At 37.0% G+C, this 12,691-nt stretch overlaps 1 protein-coding gene across 1 annotated transcript in view; it reads right to left on the reverse strand.

Annotated features, from left to right (window-relative positions):
• PCM1 (pericentriolar material 1) overlaps nt 1-10,766 on the reverse strand; it is a 37,693-nt gene extending 26,927 nt beyond the window's left edge. Inside the window, exons 1-10 of the mRNA XM_010018257.1 lie at nt 10,671-10,766; nt 9,845-10,090; nt 8,563-8,835; nt 7,854-8,024; nt 7,565-7,681; nt 7,118-7,124; nt 5,870-5,878; nt 4,080-4,241; nt 1,665-1,774; nt 1,044-1,260 (exon numbers count right to left, since the gene is read on the reverse strand). Coding sequence (XP_010016559.1) covers nt 1,044-1,260; nt 1,665-1,774; nt 4,080-4,241; nt 5,870-5,878; nt 7,118-7,124; nt 7,565-7,681; nt 7,854-8,024; nt 8,563-8,835; nt 9,845-10,090; nt 10,671-10,766 — 1,408 coding nt within the window. The remainder of the gene's footprint in view (nt 1-1,043; nt 1,261-1,664; nt 1,775-4,079; nt 4,242-5,869; nt 5,879-7,117; nt 7,125-7,564; nt 7,682-7,853; nt 8,025-8,562; nt 8,836-9,844; nt 10,091-10,670) is intronic.
• Nucleotides 10,767-12,691: the final 1,925 nt, after the last annotated feature.

Consider the following 12,691-nt stretch of genomic DNA (forward strand, 5'->3'; position numbering starts at 1 on the left):
CATAGCAATGCTAACAGGCAGAGAGTAGTAAGACAGCACTCGTAAACAAGACTTCAGTCAATTCCTTTTAGCTTTATCAAAATTCAAAAGTGGAAGCCTTCAAGCTGTAAATTTGCCCAAAGAGTTCTTCAAGGGTTTATTTATGTCTGAATTGCTTTTCTTGATATTTACATTTCAACATGATAAAAAGAAAAATCCTTTCAATTTTTTCCTCTTTTGTCCATATGCTGTAAAATGTAGATTTGATGTTTGTTTTTTTCTAGCTACATGAAACCATACCCAAATATGTTCGTATTAAGTATATGTAAAAAGATGGGGGAATAGCAATGTAACTATTAAATCGGTCTGCCCTTCTCCAGGAGCATGTTTCAAGTGCCTCATTTCTTTAATGTTAACCAAAACATGCTGTGATCACCACTACTGGACAAACTTCACCACTACAAATGTATTTCTAGAAACAGAAAGCAAGAGTATCAAGTAGGCCCACATTGAGACTTCAAGAAGGAGAGAAAGCCGTCTAAGGAACAGGCCAGCACTCTAAGTCTATTCAGACAGTTAAGCTCTTCTGGTATGGCCTATGATTGAAATCCCTGCGAATAGTGGAAGAGAAAGTCAGTAGTAGACGAGCAAAACCCACAACACCACAGAGCTAACACCTGAAGTGCTGAGTACATAAATACAGATTTATGATAAATAAATCTGCACTGTGATAAAAACACAGGAAGTTGAAGTTCATATGGTATACTCCACAAGTCAAATGTGTCACAGGCAAGCCCTGAAGAAAAAAAATCCCATCATCACACCCTCACATCCATCAACTTTGATGTTCTAAACCAAACTGCTACTAGCAAAAACACTCACCACCATTACATGTAGAGCTCTCTATTAAGCCAGAAACTTACAGAGCATTAAAACATTCGCATAAGATTGCCCCAACACAGCTTTATCTCCTGCATTTCAATAACTAGTTGCAAGTTGAAAGACCACATTACAAACATACACACTATTCTTGAACAGATGTAATTGTGCCTGTTTTTACTTACAGGAGGAGTTATTTAGATGTTGGTCACGAAGTGTATGAAGCTCTCCTAACAGTTTGTCCATTTTCTGCTTTTTACCCTGCAGCACTCGCATCTTGTTAAAAAGCTGTGCCTTCTCATCCAACAAATGCTCGGACATTGAAGAGTTTCTGCTTTGTGAAATCTCTCTGGTAAGTGAAAGACTTTCTGCTTGCCTTCTATTGTCTGGCACGGATTGTGTCTAAAAAGAGGAATTTCATTTTATTCCGAATACTATGAAAAAAGCCAAATAAATTGTGAAAAACAAAAGCGCCCTCTTATAGACTTGCTAGGCTCAACACCACAACAAAGGGAAACCGATATTGAAAACACTTTCATGACAGCTCGACTGTATATTGAGTCAATATATAATTATACTACAACATAGAAAGTACTTCTCTGGATTTTCATGGAAAACTGCAAGACAGAAAGCATAGATCAGTCAGCTAGTAACTCTTTAGAACGCAAAGATGCTGAGCTTTGAAGTTTAGGGGAACCCCAATTACTCCACTAGCACACAAATAAGCAAGACAAACATTTAACTGTTCAATAAGAAAAAACAGACAATAGTAAAGCTTATATATACACCATAATCCAAGGACTGACCTGAGAATCATGAAGTTGGTTGTGAAAGCGCTGAATTAAGTCATTCAGTTCCTCATTCAGTTCTGATGTAAGGCTTACTCCTGAAACACTACCTGTAGTTTCTGTTACAACTGGGCATGCAGAAGGAGGAAAAAAATATAAATACTTTTCCACAGCACTGAAATAAAGGCTATTTATTAAAATGTTTGGTTTAACAACATCATCAATACACTCCACCTCTTAAAATACAGCAATTATTTTTAACGTTATGTTCTTCCCACCAACTTTACTCTTGAAACATTAATCCCATTACAGAAATGCTAACAAGCCAACTCACAGCTCCTTTGTGAAGAGCCATACAAAAATGACTTTATAAGTCTGTCCTGTGCTTTGCTAAAAACGTCAGAGTAAAATGAAAACAACTAACTTGTCTAGGCTTGATGGAAACATTGTTTGTTAGAAACAAACTGTTCTGACTTAGTATAGCCAAACTAAGAACAGTGCATGTAATTTTACTCCCTTAAAATAATAAATTAACAGGACACCAAAATTTCATCTTGGTATAAGTTGTTATCTTTACAGCTGCAAACAGATTCTCGAGGATTTGTCCTTTAAAAAGTTTTGAGAGAGGAACACTTTAAAAAGAAAGCTTCTCCCCCCTCCCTGAAAGCTCAGTTCAGACAGTACTAAGATATAAAACTGGCAGTTGAGAGATCAAAAAAAACTTTCTCTGCATATATGAACCAACAAACACCTCCTAAGAAAAATCAAGCACAAATACTACTTATTTTCCCCACAGATCATGACTTTTTTACCTGCGCAATGAAGTTTTACTATATTTAAATTTAAAAACATCTATTTTGCCCTATGTTGAATTTGGATCTTTGTATATCCTACCCTCCAGTTCTGGCACATAACACAAGCAGCAGTAAGACACTGTTAGTAAGAGTGATGTAAGTGGAAAAGTGAAACAAATAAAAACATCACCACAGAATTAAAAAAAAAAAAAAAAAAAAAGAGTAGTTCTAATTGATCATAAGGAATCCTATTTTCTATCCCCTTCATCTACCCATTCCTCATGAAGATGGAGTTTTGTATATCTGAAGAAAGATAAAGCAAATTCCATCATAGATCTACTGCTGCAAGAGCACCTAAGAGACAAGAAATTGAAATCCATTTAAGAAACAAGGAAACACTTTTTAAAAGCATTTGCTTCTCTTGTTGCTGTGGTAGCTTTCTAAAACCCCTCTACCTACTAACTTCTCTGCTGCTTTTCCTACAATCAAATCTAGAGTTTTCTTAACTAGCTCTGCCTTCTTTTCTATACTCTATCACATCTAAGGCAGGAGAAAAAGCAGAAACGGGAGCTCTTAAGAACAAAGAACCTTAATGAGACTTTTACATAATATGTAGAAACCAGTGCTTACATTTCTACAAATCAAGCTATTCTAAATACAAAACCTAACTGCAATAGGAACTTCTATCCCACATACCCTCTAATCAAGCCTAATGGCAACTCTTACAGGGAAGAATCATGAAACAGTCACACAGAAGGAACCTGAACTTGCTCAGTGCAAAACCGTCATTCTCTATGACTGCACACAACTGTAGTCCATTTCCAAAGAAAACTGAACAGGATTTAGGGAGAAGTAGGGGCAGGACAAGTTTCCAACAGAAAAAAAAGATAATTCATATGTGCACAATTAAGGACAACTGTCTACCTTTTAAGACTGAACTCCTGAGGAAACAACTCCGCTGACAGCCTTGAAGCAGGTACCAAAACAAGTCTCTGTCCTAAAGATACTTTTTTAAAAGTTCAGAATATATGAATTAAACTGAAGGTTATAACATAATGGTGGTGCTCTAGTATCAGAGCCATGCCCATAATTTACATGCCACAGAATTTCAGAGTTCTGTTTTCATATTTACTTATGTAACTGCTGTAACAACTTCCTCTTATTAGACAAACCATTAGTCTACCAAGGGCAACTGCCAGGAAACCAGCCACAAAAAAAGCATGAAAAGGCAAACAAAACCTGAAACTAACAACTGCCTATAGCCAAAAGGAAGGAGAGAACACACTGCATTCCATTCCCCCTTACTCTCTCCCCCCACCCCTTCTTTCCTTCAAAGGACTAGGACGATGATGGAGATGAGAGACAGACTTCTAATCTGATGTGACAGACCAGTTCTTAGGAGAAAAACACGTACTTTTAGGATTTTACAAGCAAACCACAGAAATCAGCTGTGTGGGTTTTAACTGACACGTAACTTTGTGATGTTACATTGTCAACTCTTTTCAAAAATAGAAGCCTTGCAGTAAATTCTGCAGTAAGTGCATTAAAAAGGACTTATTAATGTGTAATCTGTAACTCCATCTTTAACAATTCAATCAGCATGCTAACATGCTATCAAGAACTCCATCATTCCACATACCAGAATCATCCATGACAGCAATTGCTTGCTCTGCTTTATGCTGCAAAGCAAGAAGAGCTGCCTGTCTTCCTTGAAGAGCCTTCAATTGCTCTTGCTGTTGTAGCATCCTTTTCAATAAATCATGCTGCTTCTTCAAGTTCTCCAACTCTTCTTTAGCTTCACCTGGCCTGCAAGATATGGAAGAACATTACCATAACCATGACAATTTCTTTGTTGAGTACTAGTGACAGAACTGTCGAAACAAGCAAAACTTTATAATAGAATCAAATAGCCTGGTTAGTGTAAAAACGTGAAAATGAAACAGCTCCACCTTTCCAGTAGTCCTTTTCAGACTTAAAATCTTACACATCCAATGGGGAGAAGCCTGTATCACCAATACATGTTTATCACTCCTAGGAGTTAAGTTTTCTTTAGAAATCCAGTCATTTGCCCTAGTATGTTCCAAAGATTAATCCAAGTATCCTCCTGTCTTTTGAATTATTAAAGAGGGCATTAAGCTATAAGACTGGTAAGGCTAAGCAAGATAAGGTACAGTATCATGAACGTACATGTAACACAGGATCTAGTTGGTATACTGGCCCAAAATCTCTAACTTTTCAGTAGAATATATTGGGTGGGCAGTTTCTCTTCTCTAATATGTAACATGTTTAGTTTTGTATGCTGCATTTATGCCATAGATACTATAATAGGCCAGATTTATGTAAACCAATTTCAAAACAAAAACATGCACAGAATCCTCTAGATCATATTTTCAAACACATGGAAATAGATCTGAAGGAATAAAAGCATGTTGAGCAGTTAAAATACATGAAAACTAAGTTACTTTCTTCATTCTAGCTGAATTAAAAGCTGGAGATTTATCTCAAAACTTTTATTCACAGAATCATAGAATAGTTAGGGTTGGAAAGGACCTTAAGATCATCTAGTTCCAACCCCCCTGCCATGAGCAGGGACACCTCACACTAAACCATGTCGCCCAAGGCTCTGTCCAACCTGGCCTTGAACACCACCAGGGTTGGAGCATTCACAGCTTCCTTGGGCAACCCATTCCAGTGCCTCACCACCCTCACTCTGAAGAACTTCTTCCTTATATCTAATCGAAACTTCCCCTGTTTTAAGTTTAAACCCATCACCCCTTGTCCTACCACTAAGTCTCTAACGAAGAGTCCCTCCCCAGCATCCTTATAGACTCCCTCCAGATATTGGAAGGCTGCTATGAGGTCTCCACGCAGCCTTCTCTTCTCCAGGCTGAACAGCCCCAACTTTCTCAGCCTGTCTTCATAGGCGAGGTGCTCCAGCCCTCTAATCACCCTTGTGGCCCTCCTCTGGACTTGCTCCAGCAGCTCCCTGTCCTTTTTATGTTGAGGACACCAGAACTGTACCCAGTACTCCAAGTGAAGTCCCACAAGAACACAGGGGCAGGATCAAGCTTAGTTCTACATTTAGACTGAGACTGACAAAACACGTAGGCCTTCTATTTTTAGAAATAATTAAAAAAAATAATCTAACTTTTCTTTTTTTAAACATCAGAGACAAAGCCATAGGAAAGCTGGTAACAGATAACAAACTTAAGTTTTAGGCTCCAAGTCTTCCTTCCTCCTTTCAACCTAATATTTCTATAAACAGCTATACAAGAACATTTGTGGAACAAATTAAGGCTACTCTTCTATAATTTATTTTCTTTATATGGTATTAACTTAAATTTGTTTTGGCAGACTATTGGTGTAAACATGACAATTGTCTGAAAGTCACATTTACAATATGTTTTCCAAGAAAGAGAATAGAAAAACTGGAAGGATCTTTTACAGAAAACCAGAACGCTTGCTGTATGTATGTAGTACTTTCTCTGTCAATGTGGATGCTTTAGAAAAGAAAGTTGTCAAATATCTCTATTTAAATAAAACCTAACAACTCTAGGCAAAGAAATTAATCCAACAAAGAGACAGTTGGATACAGGTAAGCAGGCCAGTGAGAACATTCACTAAGCAAAAATACATTTGAAGCAGTTAACAAGAGGAGGGGGGGAAAAAAAAAAAGCCAACAAGAAGAACAGCATGTATAAACCCTAGTGAGGCTAAAATAATATTTTGAAGTGTACCTTTGAAGGCAATCCATGTTCTTGGCTATTAATCCTACAAGGCCAGATTTCCCTGTCATTCAGAGCAGCTCTGTCACTTTTCCCTTTAGGGCTTGCTGTAACATCAATGTCTGTAACCTGTTCTTGTGAAGCTGAATTCCCTAGTTTGTCCTCAATGCGGGGCCGAATGCTCAAACTAAAAGATACCTCCTTTATCAAAGTTTAGTAGGTTAGATTTTGAAAAGGTGCTCCAACTTAGCATGCATTTTAAAGTTACAAATCTACCCACTTGTATCTTGCCAAACAATAACTAATATAAAATAAAAATCTACTAAAGAGCAAAGACATTTTCAGTCATTCTTAGAATTCTTGTAACATATAGCAATCAGCCTTTTATGTCCAGAAATACTTTATCTGTAATATATTCAAGCTGCATTTTAAGAGAAACTGACGCAAAATGAACAGCCAAACATAAAACTAAAACCTGTTTTGAAGAAAAATGCAAATTTACATGCATACTACTTAAAAGCTACTGGTCTCTGCATTTTTTGGTTTGGTAAAAGTACATCTTCCAAGTCTACCATTTTATCTATTTACAGGGATAGAAAGAGTACTTACAAAGCTAAAAAAACCTACAAAAAGTTCTTAACATTTTAACTGCTGTTAAAAGCATGTAAATTCTCTTCATCCTGTAGAACATTCAGTGTACTAACAGGACAAGACAGTACCAGCTCTCTAGTACTTTTTCTCAGGAGTACTGGAAGATGTAAAATATAAGTTGTTATTGAAGTTCTTCTGTATCTACTACAAGAATTGTTTACTACATTAACATAAAAGCTTTTATAAATAGAAAGGAAGATCGTCTGTGTATCTCAGAAGTAAGTTCAGAACACATTTCCTAGAAGGTGCTCATGTCTCCAAAAAAAGGAGCAAAGCTTCTGCATTAGGTCAATACTTCTACCATACCCCTCTAAATATGCTTGGGCAATGGCCCACTAATGACTGATTTCCAACTCTCTTCTCACTCAACACCAGCAAGTTTTCCCCACTAACAGAAACAAACTCTTGGATCAAACATTGCACACAAAAATATCCTTCCTACATCAATCCAATGCATGGTCTGCTAGCGTAAACATTTAACCCTTCATTCTACTTTGAGGAAAGACCTAAGGTTTTTGTTTTTTTTAATAATCAAGATATATTGTTGTTGTGACAAAATAATTAATTTTCCCCCCTTAAATAATAAAAAATTAGATTAGCCACACATGCATGAACACCTTCTGAAGAGAGTGCTTGGGGATCTACTATTTTTTAACTGAACTGCAGATTATGACACTATCATAACAATCACGACAAAACCAAAACAAAGTCTTCATTTCTAGCACCTTAATTACTAAAAGCAGCTTACCGTGGTATCTGAAGCCTCAGACTGCACATCAATGTTTAGCGATGTGCTCTCACCTACAGAACCAGATCCCACAGCTGAATCTACAGTCCGAACATCCTCCTCCTCATTTTCTCTAGCCTGGAATATTTCATTGGCATAAATCAAAAGCTATGTAAGGGGGCAGTAAAAATGAATTAGGGAAGGTACTACATATCAAAACCAACACCCCAGTAGCACCATCAAAGCATCAATGGTCAATTCCTCAAAAGCTTACAGTGCAGAAACAAATATATTACATTCTCAAACTTACAAGCATCTTTTGCAAAAATTTCAGATAGGATTTCTCCTGCTCTTTAAGGTGATCTATAAGGTGTGATAAACGCTCAACATTGGCCGATCTTTCATTTTTCTCTACAAGATCATCCCGCATGGAGCTGGCCTTAGCAATATAGTCGCGAATTTGAACTAGTCTGCTCACAATCTGTAAAGACACTGAAGTTACTGAATGCATTCAGCTACAGCTTTAACGTAGTTAATGCGCAAGACACGGTGACAGCAACAGCAAAGTAGCAATTACAAGGAGTGACATAAAATCCTATAAGCACTCTTCTGCCAAGTGGTTAAAAGTCAACAGCTTTCATGAGGATAGATATACGCATGCATGAAGCTGTGAGGCTGAAGCACGGGGCTTCTTGTCGACACAGGCTAAACCAGAATTGAGCTCATTAGCATAGGAAAATATTAAACTGTGAGAGTATTTTCTGGAACTGTATAAAAGAGAATCAACCTTTAAGATAGAAATTAATACTGCTTCTGTTACCAATAAGGAGATTTCTAAAGAACAATACACCATTAAGTTTGGTTTCATGTTTTCCTCAAGTTGTGTTTTAGAATAAGGCAAGTATATTCAATGAAGTTACACTTTTCGGAAATTTAGAAAGATGCACTGGAAAGTAACAAGGGAATGAAAACCTTTCTAAGAGTCAATATTCTGTAGACATTCTAAGCTAAGTAAATACCTGGCTACTATCCATAGCTGTTTCTCCCCTTCCATCTTCTTGAGCAGCGACTTGACAATTTTGCAAGAAATCCTTGCTTAGAGCAGCTCCAAATAACTCTTTACATTGCAATGATACCCCACTTTCCTTTTTTTGGGAACCTGAGGCAGGATCTTTGCTTTTGTTAGTGTTTATCTGCATTGACAGGAAGTTGAATGGCTTTTTATTTTCATTAAGTTGTCGTTTGTTGTTAGCAGCCGTTGCCCTGCCTTGAGAATCACTTCCAATGCTTCTCTATAAACAAAACCAAAAAAAGAACAATTGCTTTAATTATTTTATTTTTCCTCCAATATATTCTGAACACTGAATAGTTTCACTGCTTGGATTACTAGTTCTGCTGTATTATTACACTGATTTTAAAGTTACCTTATTAGTCACAGATTAGCCAAAACCTAGCTAAAGACAGTGCCAGTGATTTTTGCCACATAGCTTTCAGAAAGCAAACCCACCCTCCCACAACAGCTGAGAAGCAAAACGGTTCCGAAGTTTCTCAGAGCTTAGTTCCTCATCCTTGCTGTGGCCTCCACCTTTACTATAGTGAAAAGCATCCTATTTCACCAGGTACATTTGAGAAGAACAACAATAAATGAGCAACGTATTCCCTTGAAGAATATACCTCATAACTTCAGCTTTTCTTTACAAACTTCTGAATAGTAACTTGCTGCCGTAACATATATCTGGGGAGGAAGTTATGCCCAGTTTTCATATTCTAAGTCAAAGCAATGACTTTTCAGAAGAACCTTCACAGGCCAAACAATTTAACAACAAACTTTGACAAAAATTAACTTATGCCTCAAGAATTAATGCTATATATTTCAGTACACTAAGGAGCAGTTTCTAATGCTACTCTTCTGTTACGTCCACAAGAATAACAAAGTTGAAAATCACAAACTGGCACTTCAAGAACAGACTTTCAAAACAAGGTAACAAGTATTTTTGAGTGCCAAACAAGTATGATGAGTAAGAAATACTGACTTGAGGACACAGGAATTTGTTAATGATTGAAAGAAAGTGAAGGCAGCTAGCATACCCTCGAGCACAGGCAAGCACAGTCCTAAACTTTCCATAATTTTCTCAAGTTCAAAACCAGAATTTTGATTTGGTTTCCATGGTGACTACAAACTTTTTTTACCTTAAACCCTTATGAAAGCTTTCTTTATTCATCTGTGAAATTATTAAGAGATAACTGAATAAATTTTGTAGTCACATTTATAGCGGGAGCTAGTATTCTATTCATACAAACCTGATCCAGATCACTGAAGTTTATCCTCTGTTTAAGCCTTTCCAGCTCAGCCTGCTCTGGAACAGACATCTGTGTCATGTATCGAGCATGAGGAAAACTGTGAGGAGTTCTGGTCTTCCGTCGTCCCATTCCAGGTGTGGATTCTGGAGATATATCATTAGTAAGCCTCGTTTCAGCTTCCTCACCAAGCTTTTTCTTGTTTTTTTCTGACGATCTGTTTGCTTTCTTCTGCTGACTTCCCCAGTCCTTAAGCAATAGCAGAGGGAAGAAAACCAAAAAAAGTCCTGTTTGTTATCCACATTTAATAAAAAGTAAATGTTCTAATTCAGCAACAGAGTTTACTTCATTTTAGAAGTAAAAATAAAAAGTGATATAAAAAATATGCACTGTTTTCTAAAGGAAATGTCACATTACCAAATACAATTTTTTCCACTGCATAAATTAGAAGCAGCTTGACAGAAAATTTTAAACTCATTTCATCCTAGAATGCATTACATTAATTTCAAATGAAGCTAAAATTCTTTTCTTTGCTGAAGACTCTTGATTCTATGATTCTTCAGCAGTTTAGACCTTTTAGAGTTTTCACTTTCATAACACCTACAATGCTTTTGTGTCTAGCTACTTTATTTACCGAAAACACTTCACATGACCTCTGAATTACACTCATTGCTTGCCTACATCTACCTTATTTGTATAGGTTTTGCTAGCTGTAAAGCTGTCCTGACAAGGCTTTGCATTTTCCTTTGTTACCTGCCACTAACAGTATCTACCTGGGAATTTCAATGCACAGCATAAAATGACAACTGAAATAAAAGATTAATTATACCGTGTTGTTCAGGCGGTCATCAAGGCTCTCATTGCTCCAGCTAGGCAAGTCCTGATCATTCATGCCTTCTTCAAAGGGACCACCTCCTGTTGCCATGACAAGCAATCAAGAAAAAGAATCTAAAAGGAAGAGCTGAAAAGAAAATATGCTGTATTAAAATCAGTTTGTGTAGAACATTTGAAAGATTCATAATCTAACAATTACATAATCATTATAAAATGCAAACACAAGGCTATTTTAGAAAACTAGACCTCCTGATCACTAAAAATGTAACAGTGAGAACACCACAGATACCAGCATTAAAAATTAAACGAGAAATAGTTATGGATTGGTTTGGGTTTTTTTTAATCTCTTCTCTTAGAAATAATTGTTTGGATTTTTTTTTTTTTTTGAGGCTCTCAATTTCCTCAGTAAAAGGAGGAAAAGTGTAAAACACACTCCACAGTGCTTGGAAAGACTGCTTTAGGATTTCTATAGCCTGCACTTTCAGGTCCAGGGTGATGTCTATTCAATATAGTAAGTGAGTTTGGAGACCCAGGATGTCAAACTTTTGCATTTATTTCAATACCAAGATGTCAAAAACAGGGCTCTAAAGGGGATATGTGACACAATACACAGAAAATACACATCAATAAAAAGATTTTTTTACCTTCTTCACTACAGGTTATTTAAGCAGCAAATGCTGTGCCACTTACATCACATTTTCTAGCAAAACCAAACAAGATAATTTGGGTTTCCTAGAGCATTGCTGCTAATAGTGTCATTCTATGCAATATAAAACAATTTGCATGTTAAAAGTTTTCTTTTCACTTCTAGTTTTGACTTTAGTAATGGAAAAGTTGCTAAAGCTAAAAGATCAGAAATAAAGTATTCCTTTATAGCAATAAAATTAGCCTGTTCTAACAGGTGAAGAATACATAACCGTATATACTCTCAGGCTGCAATAAAAACCCCTGTAGCCTAAGTGCTGCTGGCACAGATCCACTGCACAAAGCTCCAAATCTTGTCTTTGTAACAGCTATGAAGTTCCCTTATAGATGGGGGGGGGGGGGGCAGAGAATAACTTTTTCCAGCTAGTTTTAACTGCTATGTTAGGACATGATCCCAGCTTCATCTTTAACTGGGCAGGGAGGAAACATAAGGGACAACTTATTTCTACACATTTTACTGCAACCCATATGCTATTAATTTTCACACAGTGAAGGTAGAAAAAGTCATCTAAAGTTCCAGACTCAAGATTAAGAAGTATCTAAATAAGTGACAACTTTTTTCTTTTTTTAATAGTCAGTTCTGGTGGGGGTGGGAGGCAATGAATCCTGAACTAAGTTTTAAAGCTGTACTAGTACACCTTACACCCATCTGTGTCAGGTATATTATTCAAAGAAAAATGATACAATACAGCCCTCTCAGTAGGTGCACTTGCACACAGCAGTATTTTTATGCAAACACAGCCTATTACTATACCATTAAGGAAACGGGAACTACACAGTATGCTCATTATGTCTGGACCCATGTCATGCAAACACAGTTGGGAGTAATTCAGCTTCTGCATCTCTCAATCAGAATCATAACACAGGTATAGTTAGGAGCTTGCTACTTTGGGAGCTGGCAGATGTGTGCCCTACTGTCCTTGCACATTCATCCATACTCCCTTCCTCATCTCAACAGAAGTGTCCACCGGGCCATGCATTCGCAGAGTGCCATCTATAAACTAGCCAGCCAACAAATAAAACCAAAATTAAAAGAAACACACGAGTTCTCAGCTGGCTATACTCCCTGATTTGGCTAACCTTATGACTATATACAAACTATTAGTAGGCTCAAGGAAGGCAAATGAAAGCCATATCATGAGGAGGAGCGAAACCCAGACAGGCCAAGTGTAAAACCACACCTTCTGTGTAACTCTAACTCAGGTGAACTGTCAGATTTATTTAGAAAATAAGGACACTACGCCTTTCACATTTTCTTTGTTTTCAATTAGAAGCAGAACAATCCTATGAGAAATTCAAAGGGAAGCTCTC

Source organism: Nestor notabilis, unplaced genomic scaffold, assembly GCF_000696875.1.
Source record: "Nestor notabilis isolate BGI_N333 unplaced genomic scaffold, ASM69687v1 scaffold17657, whole genome shotgun sequence".
NCBI lineage: Eukaryota > Metazoa > Chordata > Aves > Psittaciformes > Psittacidae > Nestor > Nestor notabilis.